Here is a 27,321-nt window from a genome sequence, read left to right on the forward strand (position 1 = left end):
TTTGCCCTCTAGATGGCCACGGAATTGGCAATCGCTCGAGATTTCGAGACCCAGTATTCCGATACTAGGCGAGGCTTTTAGGGAAGTGTTGTCGAAGAGCGGTGATACGACAAATGGGTTTTTTTTTGTGGTAAACGCGCAATCTTGAGTCTTCTGGGGGTTAAATTCGACAAGGTTCAATTTACCCCATTCCGCGATTCAGATAATATATATACAAGAATTGCTCGTTTAAAGATATAAGATACAACGAGCGGCTGGAGCAAATAATTTTCAGTATTTTTAACGTCGGCTAACTATACTACGTAATCAAGAACAAACCGAATCGAAAGCATCTGTTTTTTGTCGATTAGCGCCGTGTTGTATTGAGTGGTACAGTTGTAGTTGAGGGCGTTTGGTTTTGTTCTCGTCGTCACCAACCGTAACGGCCGCAGCTGACTCACATCGTTCTACTTTTATTAGGGTACCGCCTGGTGTTTCTTTACAAGCTTTAATTCTATATGGTCGCCTCTTTGATTAAGTTTAATATAAAATATGCACGATTTGTTTATTGGGACGTATCAACCTATCGAAACTGTCTAAGAAAAAGCGATTCACTCGCGATTGTATGAAACGTGAAGTCACTGATATATTGACAGATAAAGGCTATAATCTTGTAAAAAACCGAGATAGCTGAAATCCACTACGTTTTACGGCCGTTTTCAATAACCTATCTATCCTTGGTTTAACTTACTAGATGTAGACAAATCTATCCTTTTACGCTGACTTACATTTCAATAACCTATTGACAGATAGCATTGGACTATATATGTCAAAACACTGCAAATTTCATACTAAACTAAATTTCAATTTTTACTTAGTCAGCCCCGCCTCTTATTACGTAGTACTTACATCCTCTTTGGGACGTATAAGGTTTTCACAAGACATTCGGAAAATTTCAGAATTATCATTTGTATTGACAGTGTTGTCAGTGATAAAGTCAACATTTTGCATATTCTTGGTTTATTCTCAGTTATAACTTAATACCAAGTTAATTTGTAAGGTATAGTAAGATTTTTATGTTAAATTGTGTTTATAGCCAGCAGGTTACCTCGTAACAATGTTATAATAAATATAGTTAATAGCCGGCCATAAATTACATAACTGACACTAAATCTCACGCGCTCGTCACGAAAGCGAGATCGCTACGGAATAATTACGTTCCGCTTGTTACTAGTAGTTACGTTTGAGCTCTGCGAAATGTTTTTATGATACGGGAGGGTGTTGCGCAACTTGTTTTTTGTTTGTTTACAAAGTTTTTATGATTCAGTCGCCTACATTATTATTTCGTTTTTCACAATACCCTCATTTGAGTTTTCAAATCAAATCAAAATATTTTATTGCAAGTCACATTTTTACAGTAGGATGGTTGGTACATTAATGGGTAGACAATATGTGACGCCCTGCAAGGGCACAGCAACGTTATACATAAAATAAATAAGTCTTATACATTTTTTACATACTTATACTATATTGTAACTAAAAGTTTTAAGATGTCTTTTAAATAGAGAAGGCTTCTCTTTATTTTTAATTTCGTTTGGGATGTGATTATAAATTTTTATTGCCATGTGGTGAGGGCTCGATGACACCAATGACATACTTGTTTGGGGAATTTTTAATTTGTTTAAATTTCTATTATTTCGTAGTGTTGAGTATAAGTCCGAAAGTTTTTTAACAAATTTACATGCTTCTAGGATGTAAATTGAAGTAAGAGTTAAAATTTTGTGTTTAATAAAATATGGTCTACATTGTTATAGTCAATAGAACAGTGTAGCGGTCAATTATTGACATGTAACTATGCTTTAGTTCCTCAATGTTTCATTGATGAAAGAGATTATAATTCTCATGTACGTTATTAGAAGCATACCCATATGTAGTAACTAAATAAAAGGTTTTTACATAGAAATCTCTTATGGTTTAATTACATACTTTCTTTTATATCGTTGTATTGTTTTAGTTTATCTTAACTATAGCGAAACGCGTTCTAAAAAGTTAACTTATAGATGAAAAATAAATACATATCGATAAAACGATTAGTTAATATTTGAATATGTTACGGAATGTGCATTTCGATTCTCAATGGTGCACATCAAGGAACATTTTGAGGTCCACATTTATTTATATGTCAATTGTTGGGGTAATACCGCAATGTATCGTATCACCGCGGCAACAAGTACCACCCCACCTGCACCAGTGTGATTCATCAACGTTATGATTAATAATAGCTTTATAAAATAAATTAAAAATAATGTATCATTCGAAAATAATTTATTATGCTCATTTTTGCGACGTTTTCACAGCTATGACATTCTATGTAGACGTATGAATGATCTAAGGGTTAACAGTAAAACTATCAGTAACTAGCTACCACCTTAACAATATGCGACCGTTTTCAATAACCTATCTATCCTTAGTATAACTTACTAGAGGTAAGACAAATCTATCCTTTTACGCTTACTTACATTTCAATAACCTATCGACACAAAGCATTGGACAAACTGTACTGGACATAACTGTGGATAGATAAGATCTTGTCATTAAACAGTGACAGCAATGTATCCGTAACTAGAGATACGTTAATGAAAACGGCAATTAACGATTAATGATAACTTCTTTATCTCTATTAAAACATTTGGATAGTTATGGATATTCGCAAAGTAACGCCTACTTCAATAAATTTACTTCTTAATCTGTTCTAAGTTGTGTAAATCATGTAGTTAATATAAGTACATGAACACCGTGTACGGTAACAACAAAGAGTGAACGCGCAACATCATCAAAGTTGTGATATTAACGTCTGCAGTTATGACGACAGAAGCAGTTTGTAAACATTACTTTTGAAGTGTATAGTCCTGACGTCACTAATATGGCGGTCTGTACCAATCTCAACGCGCGGGGACTAGGTAAAATCAAATGTAAGCACCTATATACTATCCGATTCATGGGTGTTTCACCTTTTAGAGTTTTATCGTTGAATCGAGACCAGGGGCGTAGCTGCCGTATCAATTATACGGGGGGTCCAGAGGTGCGTAAGCAAAAATTAATAAAAACTTGCTGCTTGCCTAAAAAAAAGCAAGGAGAGTGTATCATCATCATCAGCCGGAAGACGTCCACTGCTGGACAAAGGCCTCCCCCATAGATTTCCACGACGATCGGTCCTGCGCTGCCCTCATCCAACGTATTCCGGCGATTTTGACCAGATCGTCGGTCCATCTTGTAGGCGGCCTACCAACACTGCGTCTTCCAGTACGTGGTCGCTATTCGAGAACTTTACTGCCCATACGGCCATCTGTCTGTGAGCAGAGCGTATATTTACTTGTTTGTAAAAATATTGGAGATGATGAATAAGTATTTCTTTTAATTTTATCTTTACCCTTCATAAGGGCCCCCAAGCAATTTTTTATACCGGGCTCCGCCAAAGCACGCTACGCCACTGATCGAGATTCTTCGTTTCCTTTTTGTTTCTTCAACAATATTCATCTCACTGTTTATTTAGTGAATAAGTAAACTTGTATAGTATGTGTCATCTTCATTACTATGTATAAATACATGTCTTACAAGTGTAACAATGCCTTCACACTCAAGTACAATAGCTTAGGTAACTCTTGAGGCTATTATGACGTGTAATTCAATATTCATGAGCATTTATGCAGTCTTTAAGTTATTTGTTTGTATTTAATATATTTTGCTGCATGTTTGCCAAATAACGTTTGAATTAGTTACAAACGCAATTCCAATTCGAAAAAATGAAATGTGATGGACAGGAGAGGAGAATTTGTATCTACAAATATCCCGAGTAAAGGCTTTATAAAAAGAAGATGCAGGGAGAAAGTTTACATTTAAATTTATTTTATATATGGTGACGATTGCTACACTCCAAAGCCGTCTATACTCTCTAGTAAGACCAAAAGAATCGAAGGATCTTTAAATTAGGCAATCGGCGCTCTCTGATCGCGGCGCGCATTAACAAAATAAGGTTCAGAACTTGGCGAGGGAGTGGGGTGCCGTACGGCGCACTCGGTTTTGGTGTATCTGAAAAATCTAGTGCCGTGAGGCACTGCCGATTTGGGAAGATTGCAGGCACAGCAAATATTAAAACGCCGCGCGTTTTTTTGAAATAATCCATGTAGTGTCGTTCTAGAAACACAACAAAGAAGAAGCTATGTAGAAGAAATGTCCTTGAAAACCGTACTGTTTAGGTTAAGATGATCAGCAGGTGTTCTTTGCGCGAGTATCATATATTTAATTAATACCAGTGTAAATACGACTGAAACGATAATTACCGCGAAAAATTAACATTAATTATTTATTTTCGTCGTTTGGAATACTTTGCACAATGTATCCTGTCATTATTAACATCCTGTAGTACGTGTGCATAAATTATTGGAATTAATAAAAAATATTATTTTTTTTACAAAAAGTGTTGAAAACTAAACTAAACTGTGTCTTTCTGTTATTTAGCGTTTAACAATCTTTAGACATTGCATTATATTTAAACACGAGTCGAAGCTTGTTCAAGATGTGTCTAACGGATAGATCATATTCATATGGAAGATTTATATTAGGTATATGATGCTTCAGATAGATGACAGCAGACAAAAATTGCGTTTCGTTCTTTAAATTTTTCTCTGACACTTGCTAAAGTTTTGTAATAGAAAAAGATAAACTCCATTTAAGATCCCCTTAATGTTAGGCCGCGGACTCTCTGTTTTAACGTGTCTAAACCATGTTTAAATTATTATTTTTGTAATAATACCATATACGTTTCCAGTGAAGGATGACAATGGACAAGCAATTGGTATGGGTGCGCGACGGCGGCGAAGGGTTCATCCTGGCGCGGCTGCAGGAGCTGATGGGGGAGGAGTGCGACGTGTTCCCGCTGGACAACAAGCACCCGCGCCGCACTGTCAACTTCGACGACATCTTCCCTGCCGGGGATCCCGCCAAGGATGTCGACGACAACTGTAAGTACCCGCTTATTGAGCGACGAGCGGCACCCGCATCACTATAGCCTCTTACCAGTCCAGTCCAGGCCGAATTCCACCACAGGATATTACGTGCAAAATACCACCCACACATCACGTTGACGTCTGGCATTCCACAACCGCGCGTTTTGCAAGACAGCTCTGCCTCGCACAGCCACTTTGAGGAATCAAGTGGTATATACCAGCTGCGGTTTTCCCGAACCGAAAAGAGCATACTCCCACCTTAAAGACCGGCAACGAATCTCTTGACACCTGTTGTTGCGGATGTCCATGGGAGGTTGCCTCACCTCTCCCCATCCCGTATTTAAAAAAAAAAGTCAAATTGGATAAACTAGCTGAAGCTAGAAATACCTATTAATATTTTCTTGACACCTTCTGTAGAGCGGCACACACAGTATAAACACCAAACAACAATTTTTATTTATTTTTTATTTACCGACAAATTCTAAAATCTTATAGGTGTCAACATTGATATACGCTGAAAACTTGTTTAATACTGGAATCGTTGAAGATAAACATTTCTTATTTTTCGTATTTAAATTAGTCACAATCAGTTGTAAAATCACTGTCAGTATCATCATATTGCACAAAAATGATTAAGGTTTCCAACTCCGTTTCGGTTATCCTGTTCTTTACTTTTTATTTACTTTCTACAATAATAGCGTTATCTGTGCATTTTATCCAATCATTGGCTGTGACACTATTAAAACATTATTTTATAAAGTTCCCCATTTGTTTACCTGGAATTCCTAAGTTTCTGCTTGTTTTGGGCTATTTTTCTTTTAGCCAAACTCTATATCAGTTCAATTACATTCAGGTCACAGTTATACGGCGGAAGCTTTAAAATCTGGCCTTGCTCTTACATAAACATTTTTTCCATAAAGTTTCATGCATTGAAGGTTGTTTTTTTTATTGACAAGGCAAATAGGTATGATTTTGTAAAGTTCTGTGTCATGTAACCAATTCATGTTTCTTTTTCTGTTCATTTCATCATCATCATTTTGCCTGACGATATTTTATTATTCCCCTTATGATGGAGGCTGTAGCCAATATTTCTTAAGTTTATAACTGTGATAGGCGTAAGTTTCATCATAGTAAACTATTAATTTTCCTTGTTTCCACTTTTCATAATTTTTTATTTCAAATCTTTTTTTTTTAATCTGTAAACAAACTTCCTAGAAATCGAACTTACTTTTTTCACAATAAAATTCAGTAATTTCATGTATTGGTTGATAAATCAAAGTTATTCGTCTTCATTAATAGCACCTTCTGTTATTATTCTTATATAGGTAATATTTAATTATTTACTATCGCCAAAAATGTTAAACGTGTTGTTAGGTTACAAAATACGTGATGCGAAAACTTTAGATTCTTAAAGTGAAAACTTGTGAGTAAATTTTGAAGTTGTAATTTTTCGTACTACAAATAATTTACAAATTCAAATGAGCTATACTCGATACTTAAAAATTTATTAAGTTATCACTCAATCCTTATCGGGGTCACGGGTTAGTGTAAATCTGACAGAATGAAAGTTTGCTTAGATGAGAAGACGAATCTAACTTATTATTGTATTAAATTGTATTGAAAATTAATATATTTAATTAAATAATAATAATAATAATAATAATAATAATAATAATAATAATAATAATAATAATAATAATAATAATAATAATAATAATAATAATAATAATAATAATAATAATAATAATAATAATAATAATAATAATAATAATAATAATAATAATAATAATAATAATAATAATAATAATAATAATAATAATAATAATAATAATAATAATAATAATAATATTGACACACTCTTACACAAATTATCTTGTCCCAAACTAGGCATAGCCTGTACTGTGGGTACAAGACAACGATATATTTAATACAATATACTTACTTAAACATACATAAATACATACAAACATCCATGACTCGGAAACAAACATCCATATTCATCATATAAATGATTGCGCCTACCGGGATTCGAACCCGGGACCTCTAGCTTAGTAGTCAGGGTCACTAACCATTTGGCTATATCGGTCGTCAATAATTGCCTACATTCTTTTTAACAATGTCGGACAAGATTCTAAATGGCAATTAACAAAAGACAGTATTAGACAATGATGAAATAGGTTAACTCTGCTATTCATTAATTAGTAAAAAAAATAACTCTATAATGCAATCTTTAAAATATTATGAATTGTATAGTCGAATAACCACAACAAGGTGACATCCAGTAAGAACTATTTGATCAGAAAGCGTTTAAAATTTCAACTACTTTTAATGTTAAATGTACTATAATATTATAACCGTTAATAATTTATTCGCCTTTCAGGTGAGCTGATGTTTCTGAACGAAGCTACACTACTGAATAACATGCTCTTGCGCTACAAGAAAAGGAAAATTTACGTAAGTATTGTTATCGCGTGAGTCACCTCACCTTGCTACGAATGCCGCACTGATATCGATCGCGCCGCGTGCCCCGTTTACACTGCGCGGGCTCGCGCGACATTGAGCGACCAAAATGTGGTAATTTACAGAACGGAAGGTAATATTGTCATAATGTATTAATTCTTACAAATCGTACTGAAATTATATTATGACGCAAATGTCATACGTAGCTTACTGACATATTTCATCTTTTGGTTTCGTTGGCACGGATCTATACCAGCATAATGTATTGACATACGTCTGTACACCTGCGCCTTAATCTTTTTTGAATAAGGGACGAGGTGAGCAGGACTTTCAGCTGATGGTAATTGATACGCCCTGCCCATTACAATGCAGTGCCGCTCAGGATTCTGAAAATCACTAAAATTCTGAGCGGCACTACAATTGCGCTCGTCACCTTGAGACATAAGATGTTAAGTCTCATTTGCCCAGTAATTTCACTAGCTACGGCACCCTTCAGGCCGAAACACAATAATGCTTAGGTACACATTACTGCTTCACGGCAGTTATAAGCGCCGTTGTGGTACCCATAATCTAGCCGGCATTCTGTGCAAAGGGGCCTCCAACTGGTATTATTATCAGTATTCATATTCAAATCAGATTTTAAAACCACTTATTGAACATAAAAAACTACCACCCATTCGAAAAGATAGACCTCAAACCCAATAAGAACTCTGTATGTTGTGAATTCGGCGGCAGGTATGAGTTCAACCAGTTAATATAAATGTGACGAAAGCCACGCAATAAAGCGATGTCTCTACGGAACGTCAAGCGAGTTATAGTAGCATAGTGTAAATGAGGCACAACGAATGTATTTCATAACTTATAATACGACGCTACCCGCGTCTGTGAAACCATAGAAATAAATGTGTATAAGATTATATTATGTGCGTGGACATTTGATAACTTTTAGCGTTTTTACATATACTTAGAGCTAGGCTAGGCGTCCGTGAAAATTTACAATATGGCCATTAGGATTTCTTGTTTCAATGAAAAATACATTGAATTACGCAAGCTCTTATTAGTCTCTGTGATTTAATATTTAAAATAAATGACCGCAATATGTTACACTGATTAAATAAAACACGTTGTGTACTAACTGAAGTAAAATTTCATCAAGGCGAGGTCAAAATAAGAAATACAACATAACACAAGTACCTACAATATATATAAACTAGCTGACCCAGCAAACGTTGTATTGCCGATATTAAAATCGCGATACAAAAGTAACTGTTGATCGTAGATGGGTGAAAATTTGAATTTGTATGTATTTTTTAATGCTGACTCATAATCAAACAAATTTAAAAAGAATGTCATAAAAATAAAAATAAAATACCCTTAACATTTAGGGGGATGAAAAATATATGTTGTCCGATTCTCAGACCTACCAAATATGCACTCAAAATTTCATGAGAATCGGTCAAGCCGTTTCGGAGGAGTTCGGTCCCGCACACCGTGACACAAGAATTTTATATATTAGATATAATTGTGTATAAGGTACTCTGGTAAATTTTGTTTCCTATTTGAGCGCGCTAATTTATATAAAGAAAGAAATAAAATATATTTTGTTGGTTCAAAAACATATTTGCAAACACAAAAATAATAATCATACACTTAGACATAAACTTTGAACCAAAAGGTCGTCTGCTTTATTTTGTGAAACTACCCACAACGCCTGTATTCCACAGACGGCTATGGGTTAGTTGCTAGGCAAATAAACATAAAAAATCAAATCTTACAAACGAAAATTAAATTATGAACAAAAATATAATTATGAAACAATATTCATAGTTTAAAGATAAAATTAAGTAAATTTAAGTAAAGTACTTATGAAAAAAAAAACTTGGTAAACTCTCGACTCGATTATAGACTCAAGCCGAACGAGATATACAGCTCTGTCTCATTCAATAGCCATCAAGTAAAGTGATCAGCGCAACAGCTAAACAAGTTTTGCCTTGCAACTTGTTTTTATCGATACAGCCGCATTGTCAGATTTAAACCGAGAAGACGATTGTAGTTACGGTTTTCTAGATAGATAGAGTAAACACAGACTGTGATAGACATATCTGCCGATACCGTGGGAGGCCCCTTAGTACAGGATGCCGGCTAGATTGTTGGTACCACGCCAAGCAGTAATGTGTAAACATTACCGTGTTTCGGTCTGAAGGGCGCCGTAGCTAGTGAAATTACTGGGCAAATGAGACTTAACGTCTTATGTCTCAATGTGACGAGCGCAATTGTAGTGCCGCTAATAATTTTTGTGCTTTTCAAGAATCCGGAGTGGCACTGCATTGTAATGGGCAGGGCATATCAATTACCATCAGCTGAACGTCCTGTTCGTCTCGTCCGGTATTTTCATAAAAAAATATAGCTATTACTATAACGACTTTAGACGTCCAGGCTAAAGGTATGGTGTTACTTGCAGACGTACGTGGCCAACATCCTGCTGGCTGTGAACCCATACGAAGACATCCCCGACATGTACTCGCCGAGCACCATCAAGAAGTACCAGGGCAGGTCGCTCGGGGAACTGCCACCGCACGTTTTTGCTATCGGTACTTTCCTTTAGAATACTCGAACACTTACACAGGGCAATATAAATGAGCGCGTAAAACATTACTGGGAGATTTTTATGTTGAGATTTTTCGAAGCGCCTTTAATTTCCAAAGATTTGAACTCCATCGAGTTCAAATCAAATTTATCATGTGCCACCAGTTTCGAGAGTGCAGTTAAAGATGAAGTGGCAAGACACTGATTGCCACTCTAAACGTATATACAATCTATGAAAAGTATTTCAACAAAACTACTCGTTGAACTTTTCGACTTACATTTGAGTAAGTTTAAAGTAAATTAATCGTAAAAAAATACTCAATCGAGTTTTAGTACATTAGCTGCATCTCAATCATACACACAGTTACCTACTTACGTACTTCTGCGGCGCAGCGACCCAAAGTGAGGCTTGGCCGCCGACACCAGAGTCGGTCTTGTACGACATCACGCCAATTAATGATTTTCATCTCGCACAGGTCAGCGTTCACCCGGTCTATCCACCTGTACTTAGGACGACCTGGGTGTCGGCCCTCTTATAGTCCCGAGTATGCCTTTATCACTCCACGATCCTCTCCCATGCGTTCTCCAGCGGAGACGATGGGCTTTTACTTATCCAATAATGTTGGGCTCAGCCACCAGGTCATTTCCTATTTTCAGAGTTATATGACATTGGTATAACTGACGTCATTGTTCCATGAGAATCTATTTTGAGAAAATAAATTACTCTTAATTGTATTATAGTATAATCCCCACGCGTTGAGGTGAAAATAATAGGCCGCCATATTGGTGACGTCAGGCCATTCAGATACTTAAATCATGACTAATCAAAGGTTTTGCATAGTAACTACAGATGATTGTGTTTCAGCCGACAAAGCGTTCCGTGACATGAAGTCACTGAAGCAGTCCCAGTCCATCATAGTGTCGGGAGAGTCTGGCGCGGGCAAGACCGAGTCCACGAAGTACATCCTGAAGTATCTGTGCGACCTGTGGGCCAAGGGCGCGGGGCCCGTCGAGCAGAAGATATTGGACGGTGAGCGCTTACACAAGTTATGTCAAAAATATCAAAAATATTCAAAATAGGATGTGACATTACTTATTGAAAGTCAAAAACTACCACCCTTCCAAAATGAATGCCTCAGACCTGATAAGAATGGGCGCAACAAACTCAGCGGGCTTTTTTTTCATCGAAAAATATGTTTACAAAGTAATATTGTACAATTAAACTTATTATTCAATAGCCTGAGGGCGGTCACTCCATTCCCAATCTGTGGTATCATTAAGAAAGTCATTTATGTTATAGTAACCTTTACCACACAAATGTTTTTTAACAATTCTTTTGAGTAACGTAATACTCTTGTTTTGAACATTTTCTGGTATCTTGTTGTAAAAGCATATACATCGCCCCACAAAAGACTTACTAACTCGACTTAGCCGAGTAGTAGGCATTATAAGTTTATGTCTGTTCAACATTCACCAGCCATAACAATTAATAAAAATCGGTGTATGATTAAAATCACACGACAGAAGACTTCATCAATGCGAGGCTTCTTATACCAACATTAGGCGAGTCACAAACGAAAGAGCCACAAAATAAAGAGCTCAACGCGCCTTAAAGGTTTTCAATTCGGAAAATAGACAATTTAGTTAAAAAAAACACATGTCACAAAATTTTAATAGCAGCAGTGGGCAACAGAATCCCTTTCCGACAAGAGTTAAAAGTCAAGTACTGTACAAAATATTTTTAATTGTAAACATCTAAGAATTGTAAAATAAATAAGTAACTGAACTAGAGATAAATGGAGAGATATTACCGCATTAGAATTTTTACACCTCTGTAACATCTTGTGTTTTATTAAAGAAAAAAGTTTCATGTTGTTTATATGATAAAACAACCTTGTTGATTCATACCACCATTTAAGGCGATATGATTAAAACCTCTAAATGGTGTGTTTTCATGTTGGTAAAGCACTTCCTGTATGACTATGAAAGTGCCACAAAGTAACGTTTTTATTTTGTTAAAAATATATTATCAGACGAAAGTTGTTAACTATTTTACAAAACCCCCAAAGTTTGCACAATCGCACGACCTGTCCAATCCAACGCAGTTAAAGCCACCTTAAAGGTGTTCGCACATTACACCGAGTCAACGCCAATCATTGGACCATTCCAACTAGAGATATCAACGATCAACCCGACAACACCAGTGGACAACTTGGCCTCAATGAGTGGACCATGCGTTGTCAACGTGTAGGAAGCGCGTTGTCAACTAGCTCGACATCAATTAACACGGAAAGAAGACTCTTTTCATTCCGTGTTCTTCTCCACTCTCTTGGGGCGACGAGATGGCAACGTGTAACCCGCTTGTCGTAAACACATTGTAGACTCGTGCCCGATTCGTCAACAACGTGTGGCAAACGGGTCGGTTACAGTTGATAGGTCAACACCGCGTCGTATATTTTCAATTTGCTAGTTGACAAATACACTCTTAAGCAACACAACATAAAGCTTACATTTCAATGCTATACTGTGAGTTGAGTTGGAGGAGTGGAGTCGACGTTGAGTTGGTGTAATGTGCAAAGACCTTTATTACGTTATTGCTTTTCGTCGGCCAAGTAAAGAGACACACAGCGCCTTAATTGTAAAACATAATTTAAATTCCCAGCGAACCCAATACTAGAAGCATTTGGCAACGCGAAGACAACGCGCAATAACAACAGCTCCCGGTTCGGCAAGTTCATGGAGGTGCACTTCAGCGCCAAGTACCAGGTGGTGGGCGGGTTCATATCGCACTACCTGCTGGAGAAGTCCAGGATCTGCACCCAGAGCGCCGAGGAGAGGAACTACCACGTGTTCTATCTGCTGTGCGCCGGGGCGCCGCAAGAACTTCGAGCTGCGCTTAAAATAACGAAACCTGATGATTATTTGGTATGATCATCCATTTTTAACAAACTTGTTACTACAATAGTACGATTCCCAACAAAAGTTTCTATTTAAACTGTCTTCTATCTGAATATATAATATAAATCCAGTGTCCTTATGTTCGTTTCCAGTGAACTCCTAAACTAATGAACGGATTTTAATGGGGATTACTTCATGGAGTACAGTTTAGTCCACATTGATAGATTTATTTTGATTTGGGACCCATAATTATTTTTATTGCCAATATTTGTTTTATATGGACGTTTTTTCTATGACATAATTTCTCTGAAACAATTTCATTTTAACAACAGGGAGCATATTTTACGAAATAATTCTTGATGTTATGAAATATTATTGACAAATTCATTAAAAACAGTATTTTATTTATTGTATATATACAACGTCTGTCGGGTGAGCTCGTTGTTTATATATGCAGTTTTACTATATAAACAACATTTTAACGTAAGATTGAATTGAACATCTAAAACAGTAAAGGGGTCTACTCAGTACGTATTAATAAATATTCGAGAATATCTTGACTATATGTATATTCACAATTACAATATAGTGATAAAAATATTATTTTTTATCGAAAATGAGAATCTCCGACTAAAGAGCTCTAACGTCCGTACGTTGGCAAATATTCAACCAAATTCAAATAATAATATTCAAAATAGGGATTGAAATTACTCATTGAAAGTCGATTAATACCACCTAATCGAAAATTATCCCTTAGATTTTAGAAGAACGGGTGCTAGAAACTCAGCGGGCTTATTTTTTTTTAATTTTAGTCGCTCCATTCCCAATCTGTGTCAACATTAAGAAAGTTATTTATGTTGTAGTAACCTGTAAATGTAACCCATGTCTTTAACAATTCTTTTGAATTTTGTAACATTTTCTGGGATCATGTTGTTAAAGCAAATACATGACGTGGGTTCATGTATTAGAATATCTTATATCTTTAAACGAGCAATTCTTGTATATATATATATATATATATATATATATATATATATAATCTGAATCTCGGAAACGGCTCCAACGATTTTCATAAAATTTTATGTACAGGGGATTTCGAGGGCGATAAATCGATCTAGCTAGGTTTCAACTTAAAAAAAAATGTGCTTTTATCTGTGTTTTAATGAGAAACAGCTGCAATAACATTAGAATACAAAGGTAAATTTCGCCAATTTACACAAGACTAATAGCTCAGATGGGAAATTGGGTGATAAGGAAAGTAGAAGACACCGGTTCGAATCCAGAAGTCCTATTAGTTTTTTTTTGTTCAAGTTTTGTACATTCTTAAAAATCCGAGCAAGGCTCGGTCGTCCGGATATTTATATATTATAAAGGACTTAGTACTAAACAGATTTTGGGCCACACGTTGATTTGTGTTGGTATTTCTCGTGCTGTTTTTAAGCCCGTTGATTTAACCCAGTACATATTTGATCGTAGGGTGGGTTGTACCAACTAACTTTAGCAATAACAAACATGTTAAAGTACCGGTTAAGCAAAAAATGTGTTGCACCATTTGACAATTTTTTATATATCGAGTCTTCGCCGGTTAAAGCTTTTGTTTATGTTAAATAGCTAAAATGCAACCTGTCAAAAGTTTCAAATAAATATTCGATTTTGGACTTGATATTTTACGCTTCACGTTCTGGAAACACCTTAAAATCTTCTTGTCCCAAATACCACTGTTGAATAGGAAGGTTTTCAATCAGTGTGTGTTGCCAGTGATGATGACTTACAGTACGCAGACGTGATCGCTCACTATGGGCTTGATGAGAAGCTCATGGTCGCTCAGAGGGGAATGGAGAGGGCTATGCTTGGAGTTTCCCTACGAGTTCGAATCAGAAATGAGGAGATCCGTAGAAGAACCAAAGTCACTGACATAGCCCAAATTATTGCGAAACTGAAGTGGCAGTGGGCAGGGCACATAGTTCGACGGACAGATGGCCGTTGCGCCAGACCAGTCCTCGAATGGCGACCACGTACCGGAAGACACAGTGTTGGTAGGCCTCCACAAGATGGACCGATGATCTTTGGGGTGGAACTTTGTCCAGCGGTGGCTACCAGCTGATGATGAATGATTGAATGAATTTCACTTTTTAACTTTTACTATACCTATCTTTAATCCGCATATTTACTCATTGTTTCAGTATTTAAAGAACGGTTGCACCCAATACTTCACGACCCCGCAGTCCGCTAAGAAGATATCGGCAAGCCAGATGGGCCAACAGCATCAGAAACGAGGCGGCCTGAGAGATCCCATACTTGACGACGTTGAGGACTTCCAGAGACTACATCAGGTTTACATTTCATAATTTATATATGATCATGAACAATTTCAACTAAATATTAAATTATTTTCACCACAATATATGCTTCTCACAAATAAATTCCCTTTTTTGTTTGTCGTTCAATTGCATTTGCACCAGTAGGAGGCTTCTTTGCACAGGATGCCGGCTAGATTATGGGTACTACAAATGTGTAAACATAATGGTGTTTCAATCTGAAGGGCGCCGTGGCTAGTAAAATTACTGGGTCAAAGAGACTTAACATCTTCTGTCTCAAGGTGACCTGAGCGCCACTGCATTGTGGTGGGTAGGGCGTATCAGTTGCTATCGGCTGAGCGTCCTGCTCGTCTCGCCCTTTATTTTCATAAAAATAATTTGAAGTAGGCTTCCATTTTATAGTCAACCATACAGTCAATGGTGCACATATTACGAACATTCGAAAGAGAAAGAGCATTTGTGACGAGGCGAGTGAGTGAGTAAGAGAAGGGAGATCTTTACCCGGTTTTATTTCGTTGTCATTCTTTGTATAAAATAGTAATATTAAAATATTAGCCTGACCAGTTATTTTTTTATTTTAGGCACTATCCCGTGTTGGTCTATCAGAAGAAGAGAAGATTTCCGTGTACAGCATAGTGGCTGCCGTGTTGCATTTGGGAAACATAGAGTTTGAGGAAGAGGGCGGACCCAGAGGGGGATGCAAAGTCTGCCCCAACTCTGAGGGGACGCTCCAGACGGCTGCGTCCCTGTTGGGGATCGAGGCTGGCGAATTGAGAATGTCGCTGGTTTCAAGATTGATGCAGAGCTCTAGAGGAGGGATGAAAGGCACTGCTATTATGTAAGTCAAATTTGGATACCAGGGGACCATAATTACAAAGATCTCTATGATCCGATGCATTCGAGTAGAAATCAAAACTGGTAAATTAAGAGTATTTCTATACCCCGTCACTGTAGCCTATATATCTTTATATATATAATTCTTGTGTGCGTGTGTATGTCACTGAACTCCTCCTAGACGGCTGGACCGATTTTATTGAAACTTTCTGTGTCTTCAGGTGGATTCGAGAATGGTTTAGATTCACAATTGAACTACCTCCTGAACGGCTGGACCGATTTTGATGAGATTTTTGTGTGTTCCAGTGAATTTGAGATTGATGTGTGTCTTCTGGTGGATTCAAGAATGGTTTAGATTCCCAATTAAACTACCTCCTAAACGGCTGGACCGATTTTGATGACTTTTTGTTTGTTTCAGTGAATTTGAGATTGGTTTAGATTCTCAATTACGTCCATATAATATAATTCTCCTGCTCATGTGTATGTTAGTGAACTCCTCCTAACGGCTGGACAGATTTTTCAAATTTAAGACGTGTGTACAGGACAACGTCTGTTGGGTCCACTAGTGGTTTTATAAAAAGGTTTCTTATGGTTACTTGAATGTAGTTCCTGAAAAACGTCCCAAGCCACAAACGTCACATTTTAAGGAATTCGTTGTTGTGTGTAAAGTTTAATAAATATTAGTGTATTCCATACAACATGTGGATTGGGCTACTAAGTCATGATGTCATTTAAAGAGTGACAGCAGGGCTCCCATTTTTTGTCAGTCCTTCTTAACTCAATTTCGACATGATTGTGGTTTGGTACGTTTTTCTGGAATTACGTTCAACTATTGTTCGGTTTTGAAAATTAGCAATGTAACAAGGTGACGACAGTGACAGTGACAGTAACATTGAATAGTCCAGTTGTCATTTTGACGATAAAAATAATTGTCACATTTGACGTACATTGAGGTGGCGTCGTTCGTGCCTATTAACTTCGTCAAGTGCTAGTCGAAAAATTTCACTTTACAAGCCTTTAAAGAATCAATCCTAACGAATATAAGCCGCCAAACAAGAAAGACAACGTCTCCGCTGGAAAAGCCTTTGTTCATATGATTTATTTTGATATATTTATGATTAGCTATATTTTGGTGAATTGCAATGTGACTGATTGAAGATATTAATTTTAGATATTATTCTATTCTTTCTAGTGGCTTCTGTGGAAGGGGCAACACAATTCGCCAATGTCACGTTTCAGTAGACCAACAAGCTTAGAGTGTGTCATTTGATCGGTGTAAACGAATTTACAAGTGATTATAGTAATGACCGGTGCCCAGAATCAAAACAGATTTATTTTCTTATTATACCTGAAACAAATATACATGCTGTTAGATTATAATGGACAAATACTGATAATATTACTTATATAAAACATTTATTGTGTTAGTTATAACTTAATATTATTCTGTTTAATATATTTACATAAAGTATTTACAAAAGGAGTGAAAACGAAGGTGAGCAGGCATTCCATGGAGGTGGGGCGGGGGATTTCAGGAGGTATAAAATTGTACAAGGAAGACTTCATTAAAGGGCAATTAAAGAACAAATGGAAGAAATACATTTCCCTCATCAAGTCCACAGTCACATAGAGAATGGTCTCTAATTCTTAGTTTGGCTAGGATTTTTGATATTAATTTAAACGTCTAGATAGACTATGACAGCTGTGAAAACGTCGAGAAAAATTAGTTTGGAACAAACCTCTATTTTGAACATTCCTGGGCATTACATTAGACTTTAAGCTACAATGGGGTGCTCACATAAAAAACTTATGTAATCGACTTAGCTCTGCAGTATTTGCGATAAAAAAAATTAGGCAGCTGACATGTTGAAACGGCTAGATATTTCAGCTACTTTCATAGTGTCATGTCTTACGGAATTATATTGTGGGGTAGGGCTGCAGATATTGAAAACATATTTGTGCTGCAGAAAAGAGCAATTCGAGCAGTCTATAAAATGCGTCCAAGGGATTCATTGAGAGAAAAGTTTAGTGAAATAAATATTATGACAGTACACTGCCAGTACATATACGAGAACCTTAGAGAGAATTAGTGATGTACAAAGTGTCAATACTCGAAACAAACATAAGCTCGCAATTCCATCTACTAGGCTCCGTAAAATTGCAAAATCTTTTAAAGTGGATTGTGTTGTATTTTATAATAAACTCCCAAATGAAATTAAAATGTTACCTATTAAAAAATTTAAATGTATCGTAAAAAATAAATTAACACCTAATGCCTATTATAGCGTGAAAGATTATTTGAATGATAAAGATAGTTGGAATTAATGTTCTAAATTTTGTTAATGAATATTGTTATACTCATTTGAATGCTATTGTAACTTTTGTACTTCATTCTGACTACTTTTGTACTTGCACTAAATAACTTATAAAGTTTTACAGTGAATAAAGATTTTTTGACTTTGACTTTGAACAATTCACGCACACTAACACAAAGTGTCATACAAATCGCGAGTGTGAGACCTAGCTTGTCACGCACACTAAAGTATTATTCCAAGCCTGTTTTTATCCGTTGTCTAACAGCGAGGCACTATCAAATTCAAATTCAACAAAATTTAGAAACATTAATTCCAATTATCTTTATCATTCAAATAATCTTTCACATTATAATAGGCATCTATATATAATAACATCTAATCTTAATTATTTTTTTTACGATACATTTAAATTTTTTAATAGGTAATATTTTAATGTCATTTCAGAGTTTATTATTAGTTAATTATGCAACTGTTGTGTAATAAGGGGTATAAAAACGCCGGATATTTTAAACGTGTGTTTTAAACGGAGTGCTGTCAAAACTTGAATCGCTAATTTTTTCAAGAAAAATGGCGGGGTTTCAAATAACCTACTTCTTTTTACGGCACGCCATGTTCTGGTAGTGTGGAACGCGCGTAAACGAAAATGTTCTTTTTTTTGAAATTCATACAGATACCACGCATCGAGCAATAAGAATGTGGCTGTTTGTTGAAACTCTTTGTGCATGAAGGGATCGAAAAAAATACCAAGGAGAGTTAATGTTGGTAATAAGCTAACTGTTTCAGAATCTTTAATAGAGGATTAAAAACATGGGTGTAGATAAAAAATATAACACAATCCACTTTAAAAGATTTAGCAATTTTACGGAGCCTAGTATCAAGACGATTTAATTATTTATTTATTTATTTATTAAAAAAGGCTTGCCAACTAGATATACAATTAATATTATTACTACTTAAAATGTAAAATTTCTTATATTTAATACTTATATATCTAACTTATTGGTTGCCTTCATTTATTATTGTAATTTAAGTAATAGCATTACAATATGTATGTTTACCATTACGAAAACTGTAACCCCCTTATTCATAATAGTCTGCTAACTTAAAGCATTGCTAATTCTCACTCTGTCTTCTTCTATTGACCTAAGGCAGAATGAGAAAAAAACACTCCTTAGCGGCTGTTTAAAGTTGGCGGGGGTAAGTTTATACATCCAAATTATAAGGGTTCAAAAGCGTATTTTTTAAAATGGCCAAATGTATTAAAATTTATATCTATACTACTATTACTATGGAATTTACTGTTATATAATTTTGAGATAAGTTGGATAGGCGAATTTGAGTCATATTTGTATTTGAAAAATCGTACATGTACTGGCAGATATGTACTAATAAGACAATGATAAGGTGGTAATCCAATCCTTGTGGTGGCAGGATGATCCTGTTGGCGGAGACTCAGTTTCAGATTCTTAAAAGTTATTGTGTGGATATATAGATATTTATTTATTTATAATTGCTTATAAAATGCTCACAGAATACCTTTATTTATTTATGGTGTATGTGGATGATGCAACTACTGTACTCAATAATTTTTGTATTAATTTACATTTACTTTTTTGACTTACTCGTGTAAGAAATTGACTATTTGACGTTTGAGTGTGTCTGTTGCATCATTTTACATATTATATTGTGAATTTGAAATGATTTGTAAATCGATGTACTTAAATGTTAATCTTGATATAAAAGAGTGGCAATAAGTTTCTTGCTACTTCTTCTCATTAGCTCAACCTTTTGCGAAGTAGCGGTAGATTCAATAAGATTTTTTTTTAACATTCATAAGTCTAATTTCTGTGACCTACTAATAAACTGATTTTGATTTGATTTGATTATCTAATGTTATTATCTAAGGTATTAAATATTATTACATTGTGCAGGGTTCCCCTTAAGACCCACGAGGCGGTGAACGCTCGAGATGCTCTCAGCAAGGCGGTCTACAGCCGGCTGTTCGACCACATCGTGTACCGGATTAACTGCAGCATCCCATTCCAGACATCTGCGTACTACATCGGCGTGCTCGACATCGCTGGATTCGGTTAGTATTATTTTACTAGCTGACCCGGCAAACTTTGTTTTGCCATATAAATTGTATTGATCTTTTGCTTGCTAGTTGATAAGGGATGGCGCTAGTTGTATTCATTAGTAACAATCACACTTCTTTTATATTTTGTATAATTCACACTATAGTTTTATAAATTATAGCCTATTTGTTATTCTGGTGTTTAAGCTATATTATTGTAAACTTTCATCAAATGAGCTCTCATCATTTATACTCATTAAAAAAAACTACTTACTAGATCCCGTTTAAACCAATTTTCGGTGGAAGTTTCCATGGTAGTGTACATCATATATTTTTTAGTTTTATCATTTTCTTATTTAAGAAGTTACAGGAGGGGGTGGGGGGGGGGGGGGGTGACAAATTTAACCACTTTGAAAGCGCAAACTATTTTAACTAGTTTAGAAAAAAATTATATTAGAAACCTCTATATCATCCTTGAAGAACTATCTGCAGATACACGTATGGGTTTGACGAAAAAAAAAATTTGAGTTTCAGTTCGAACTATTATGAACCACCAAAATTTATTGTTTTTTTTTTCTTCTTCTTTTAAGGCTGTATTGCTTAAAATCGCTTCGTAAATAAGCTTTTATTCCTCGTAAAGACTAAAGGATGAACATGTTTATAGTAAGTTATCCCTAAGAAATAGACATATACCATCGCGGACTTATCAATCAATCAGTGTAATCTCTAAAATTATCAGTGTTTCTCGTTTCGGTGGAAAGACCTAAGCATACTTAGGGACAGACAATGGGATGCGACTTTGTTTTATACTATGCTAACATTTGATTTCAGTATATCCTATTAAAAGAAATGGCTTTTAATATTTTTATTAATAGTTCAATGTACCACTTTGGTAAAGAATAACGATGATCTCAAATCAGAATTGGTATAACTAAATGGGCTTCTTTTAAATAGCGAAATATTGCGATACCTTACAAAGCAAATTATTTAATGATAAAATAACATCATAATACATAGGAACTAAATATCAACTTTGTATGAGATATGTAATATAACATTGTTAAATATATTTTTTATTTTTACCGATTACTATGAATTATGAACGCATTCCACTCTGTTCTTAACTATAAACTCAGGTATATTATTATGGTTGACAAACGAATTGCCATCAGGTGACAATCTATTAAAAAAGAATCGGAAATTGATTGCAATTGAGAATTCTCTTATTAATGGAAAAAGCTAAAGTTAAAGATAGAAGGAAAAATCATTTATTTACTTAGTTCTAAATCACACTTGAATTTGAATGAATATTAAAGATTTTACCACCACTTGGGGAAAGTTGAGCTTTTTCAATCTTTATTTACAGTTTCAGCATTTCAAAATTATATTTCATGTAAAGTGATGCACCAAATTACTCAAACGTTTTGACTTGTAATAATCATAAGAAATGAGTGCATTAGTTGTATCAATTTCCATATACTCAACAAGTAAAGGCAATATTCGAGCATTTATATATTTCAACTAATAAATTATAATGGAAAAGTATTATCAATATAAAAAATAAATCTCCCTGAAGACAGTACTTTCTTGCCTCGCACAGCCACTTTGTGGAATCAACTACCGGCAGCGGTCTTCCCGAACAGATACGACTTAGGGACCTTCAAGAAAAAAGCATACTCCCACCTTAAAGGCCGGCAACGCATTTCTTGACACACCTCACCTCTCCCCATCCCGTGAGCCTCTTGCCCGTTTGCCCCCTCTCATATATATAAAAAAAAAAGTACCAACCAGGCAACTCAAGCAGCGCCCGTTCCCGATCAGCTATCGTTTCCCTCGCCAATACCTTAGTGAAGGTAAAACGCCGCGCCGCGAGCGTAAAACTGTATGATAACTAATATATATTTCCAGAGTACTTCGAGCAGAATAGCTTCGAGCAATTCTGTATCAACTACTGCAACGAGAAACTTCAGCAGTTCTTCAACGAGCGGATCCTGAAGAATGAACAGGAGTTGTACAGGCGGGAGGGACTCAACGTGCCCGAGATTAGATTTGTTGACAACCAGGATTGTATAGGTGAGCTCCAACGTGTGATATATTTGGATTTTTTTTATGATAATAAGGGACGAGACGAGTAGGACGTTCAGCTGATGGTAATTGATACGCCCTGCCCATTACAATGCAGTGCCGCTCAGGATTCTTGAAAAACTCAAAAATTCTGAGCGGCACCACAATTGCGCTCGTCACCTTGAGACATAACATGTTAAGTCTCATTTGCCCAGTAATTTCACTAGCTACGGCGCCCTTCAGACCGAAACACAGTAATGCTTACACATTACTGCTTCACGGCAGAAATAGGCGCCGTTGTGGTACCCATAATCTAGCCGGCATCCGGTGCAAAGGAGCCTCCCACTGGAATATAACCAATAGCTTACTTAATACAGAACTTATAATAATAGTATATTACGTATCTAGGGAGAAATGTAGGTCATTCTCACCCGCAGAATATTGACACCCGAGTCGAAGCCGAGGGTGGCAATGTCCTACTTATTTCACGTGGTGCGTATACGATTTTTTGCGAAGTTCGATTAGAAGCTGTCTTAGTTCCTGGTACGAGGGACAAAAGTCGTCTTGCCGGGAGAGAATCGGCCACTTTTCTCCCTGGTACCAGGGACTAAAACACAGCTTTTCATCGAGAACGGAAAATAAAATTATTTTAGTGTACTGGTATCGGAACGCTAGTAAATTTACAGGATCATACAAATTCAAATGTTTATGTTCAAAATAGGGTATAATATTATTTATTGAAAGTTAAAAACTATTACCCATTCCAAAAAGCATTAAACATATGGTTACGATGTAAATTGGTACAATAAAATTTGATGTTTACTAGCCTGAGAGCAGTTGCTCCATACCCAAACTGTATCGTTAAGAAAGTCATTTATGTTATAGTAACCTTTACCACACAAATGATACTGATCATAATACATTTTGTTTTAACCATTTTCTGTGATCTTGTTATAAAATCATATACATCGCCCCACAAAAGACTCAAATAACTCGACTTAGTCGAGTAGTAGGCATTATAAATTTATGTCTGTTCCTGGTGTTAACATTATGGTTGTGATAGTTTCTAGCAAATTCACTTATATCCCTATGTACATACATACATAAAATACAACTACCTATGTTGTTTTATGTTGTGGTTTAAAATGCGCGTGGGTGCATGGCTACCTTAAGGCGTGGTCATACCTCAATATCCACAAAAATTGGTTTCCTAGCCCCTTCAGACCGTCGGAGCCGGTAGTCAGACAGAATAGGCGCCGTTGTGGTAACCATAATCTAGCCGGCGTCCTGTGCAAAGGAGACTCCCACTAGTTTATCTAGCCAACACTATCCATTCAATAAAATAACACATGAAGTATAGTGCAAATATAAAAGACACACTCTTGACCGTTCCAGATCTCATCGAGAGCAAGAACCACGGCATCTTCCACATATTGGACGAGGAGTCAAAGCTGCCCAAGCCAGAGTTCGGCCACTTCACACATTCCGTGCACAAACAACTGAGCTCTAGTAACGCGAGGTAGTTTGAACACATGAAACTATCAATCATCACTTATGGAATAGAATCAGTTTTAAATTCACAAATAAAATTTGAAAACAAAATTTATGAACGATGCGGGACTCGAACCCGCGTCCTCTCGCGTTCCGAGCGAGCGCTCTTCCAACTGAGCCAACTGTTTCGATTTTCGATATTCTAGATTTGCAGGAGCGACATCTCAAGTCAATTTCCTAATATGCAAATATTGGGGTTGAGCAAGTTATCAATTGTAAAGTAGATCCTGTAGATGAAGCCACAACCTGAGAGTTGAACAAAGCGTACAAGATTTATCAACGACGCTCGCACGGAACGCGAGATCGAGTCGCGGGTGTGAGTCTCGCATCGTTCATAAATTTTATTTTCAAATTTAAATTGTGTAATTAATAACAGAAGTGAGGGCTATCACTTAAATAACATAACAAATTGTTCAGTTTTCATTTGATTTCTAAATATAGTCATAGCTATGAACGATTCTAATAAGTTCTTATCTGCTTTTGAGGACCTTAGGATCAACATAATTTTATTATATAATGACCATCACTAGGTTACAAGTACCTCGCACGTCGCGACTGAAAGCTCACCGAACATTACGCGATGACGAAGGATTTCTACTGAGACACTTCGCTGGTGCAGTCTGCTACAACACGGTAATTATTTATTCATGACATAATATATATATTTATATATATATATATTTATATATATATATATTTATATATATATATATATATATTTATATACTGACAAAGTGTAATTGCTACGCAAAAGTTCTTTTTAACTAAATTTATAGCTTCTTGTGACGGGTACTGCAGGTTCGTGTACATTTAACAATGTGTGGAAAAACTACATACAATATGTCGAAATTGACATTTACAATATCGCGTCGTTTGTTGCTATTTGGAACGCGATAACCAAAATTATTTTGTAATCATGCATAATAAATTATTCTGCTGAAAACACTTATTTATTATATATTTTTTTTTAATATTTCAGAGTCAATTCATCGAAAAGAACAACGACGCATTGCACGCGTCGCTCGAGTTCCTTGTGCAGGAATCTCGGAATAGGCTGGTGCAGCAGTTGTTTGAGAACACAGATAACAATAATGCAAAAGGAAAACTGAACTTTATTTCTGTTGGCGCTAAGTTCCAATCTCAGCTGTCCCAGCTCATGGACAAGCTTAAAGAAAATGTAAGTATATGAAATTTATTTATTTATTTATAGCTTTATTTCCTTACATTTAGATATTTACTTATAAATTGTACTTGTTAGTATGTGTTAGTATTTCACTATTTTAAATAAAAATACTTATTTTGTTAGTATAATTAGTTATTATTTTTGGCATCAGGACCGCCTTTAGCGGTAAAAGCCTCCTCCATTGATTTCCACTCGTTCCTGTCTCTTGCAATTCTTATCCATATCTTTCCTGCTGTTTCTGCTATGTCATCGCTCCATCTCTTAGTATGCCTGCCTCGATTTCGTTTCCTATTTATAGGGTAGGGTTCGTTACTATCTTGGACCATCTTTCGTCTTTTGTTCTTTATATATGTCCAGCCCATTTCCATTTTAAACGTAGAACAGATAAGGCTACATCTTTTGGTTTGGTTTTCCTTCTTATTGTGATATTTTTAATTTTTCTAAGTATAGGCTAGAAGGCATGTCTGACAAGCGTAAGTGAGGCATGGCATAAAACAGGTCTCCATAGCTTTTGTTTTAAGCTTTTGAAAGCTGATTTGAAAATTTCCTTCATCAACATAATATATTCCAAGTGCTTTTAGTTCTACGTTCTATTTCTTTCTCATTGCAAGATTTGGAGGATATAACATGCTCTAGGTAAATGTAATCGTCAACATATTCAATAAATTTTGCATTAAGACTCATACCTGTTCTCTGTTTGTCATTATTTTTGTCTTGTCTTGATTTTTTTCGAGTCCCACTTTCTTACTCTCTTGGCAGAGTGAGCTTATCATGAATTGCATTTCTATTGGATCTTCTGACAATAATGCAATATCATCTGCAAACCTGAGCTGTGAGAGAACTTTGCCATGAAGTTGGAGCCCTTTATCTTCCCAGTTTAGTGCTCTGAAGACTTCCTCTAAAACAGATGTAAAAAGCTTCGGTGATAGCGGGTCTCCTCCTTCCTCTTCCTATTTCGAATGATGGTCTTGGAGTATCTATCTTAATTTTGGCAGTACTTGTTTCATATATCTCTTTGACTATATCAATGTAGATTGTATTTAAGCCTTGCATGGACAGAGCTTTCCAAATTGAGTAATGAGAGATTGAGTCGAAAGCTTTGCTGTAATCTATGAACCATAAGTATAGTGGTATATTGTATTCACAGTATTTCTCTGATAATTTTCACTGTGTTGATATAGTCTAATGTCGAAAAACTTTATAGATATCCCGCCTGCTGCGTCTTAATAATGTTTTCGAGAATAATTTGTATGTACATGAACTGAGGCTGATGGGTCTATAATTGGAGATGTCTTTTGAATTGCCATTTTTGAATAGTAGTCCTATATCCGAGCTTGTCCATTGTTTTGGTATGTTTTTCGTTATTAAAATGAGATTAAATACCTTAGTTAATAGCCTAATCAGTGTATCTTTTCCAGCAGCGATCATCTCGTTAGTAATGCCATCTGTTCCATGGCTTTTATCCAATTTGATTGATATTTCAACTTTACTTTCTAGGAACAATGGAATTAATTCGCATATATTTTGCTTCAATTCGAAATATTCCTTAGGATTTTATTATTATTTGTTTAGTATATGAAATATATATGATTTAAAGATGACGACTCACTCTAAATATACATATAAGTAAGTATAAAATAAATATATTAATATGCATGCAAAACCAAATAATTTTTGGGATACTTAGTCCAAAAACTTAGACCTCTTTGTATATTGATTTCGACAAGGGGAAATAATTTCTTATGCCCTGGTACTTGTTTTTCTTTCTCAGGGCACAAACTTCATCCGATGCATAAAGCCGAACTCCCGCATGGTGGGCGGCGAGATAGAGGGATCCCTCGTACTCACCCAGCTACAGTGTAGTGGAACTATATCCGTGCTGGAGCTGATGGAGCACGGCTACCCGTCCCGTGCGCCCTGCCACGAGCTGCACGCCGTCTACAAGGAGCACCTCCCCGCGGCGCTGCATTCCTTGTCGCCGGAGCTCTTCTGTCAGGTACTTGTGACGTGCTGGGGCTACCAATATGTTCATGATGGAGCTGATGGAGCACGG

The 27,321-nt window shown here is 36.0% G+C and overlaps 1 protein-coding gene across 1 annotated transcript in view; it reads left to right on the forward strand.

Moving 5' to 3' along the window:
• The window catches only part of LOC126967142 (myosin heavy chain 95F), a 152,319-nt gene that overhangs the window by 27,006 nt on the left and 97,992 nt on the right, over positions 1-27,321 (forward strand). The window contains exons 2-14 of the mRNA XM_050811579.1: positions 4,808-5,000; positions 7,366-7,439; positions 9,907-10,036; positions 10,897-11,061; positions 12,694-12,956; positions 15,113-15,262; positions 15,829-16,085; positions 20,328-20,485; positions 22,379-22,543; positions 23,930-24,053; positions 24,616-24,718; positions 25,065-25,262; positions 27,040-27,264. Coding sequence (XP_050667536.1) covers positions 4,814-5,000; positions 7,366-7,439; positions 9,907-10,036; positions 10,897-11,061; positions 12,694-12,956; positions 15,113-15,262; positions 15,829-16,085; positions 20,328-20,485; positions 22,379-22,543; positions 23,930-24,053; positions 24,616-24,718; positions 25,065-25,262; positions 27,040-27,264 — 2,199 coding nt within the window. The 5' untranslated portion in view covers positions 4,808-4,813. The remainder of the gene's footprint in view (positions 1-4,807; positions 5,001-7,365; positions 7,440-9,906; positions 10,037-10,896; positions 11,062-12,693; positions 12,957-15,112; positions 15,263-15,828; positions 16,086-20,327; positions 20,486-22,378; positions 22,544-23,929; positions 24,054-24,615; positions 24,719-25,064; positions 25,263-27,039; positions 27,265-27,321) is intronic.

The sequence above is a fragment of the Leptidea sinapis genome, chromosome 12 (assembly GCF_905404315.1).
Source record: "Leptidea sinapis chromosome 12, ilLepSina1.1, whole genome shotgun sequence".
Lineage (NCBI taxonomy): Eukaryota > Metazoa > Arthropoda > Insecta > Lepidoptera > Pieridae > Leptidea > Leptidea sinapis.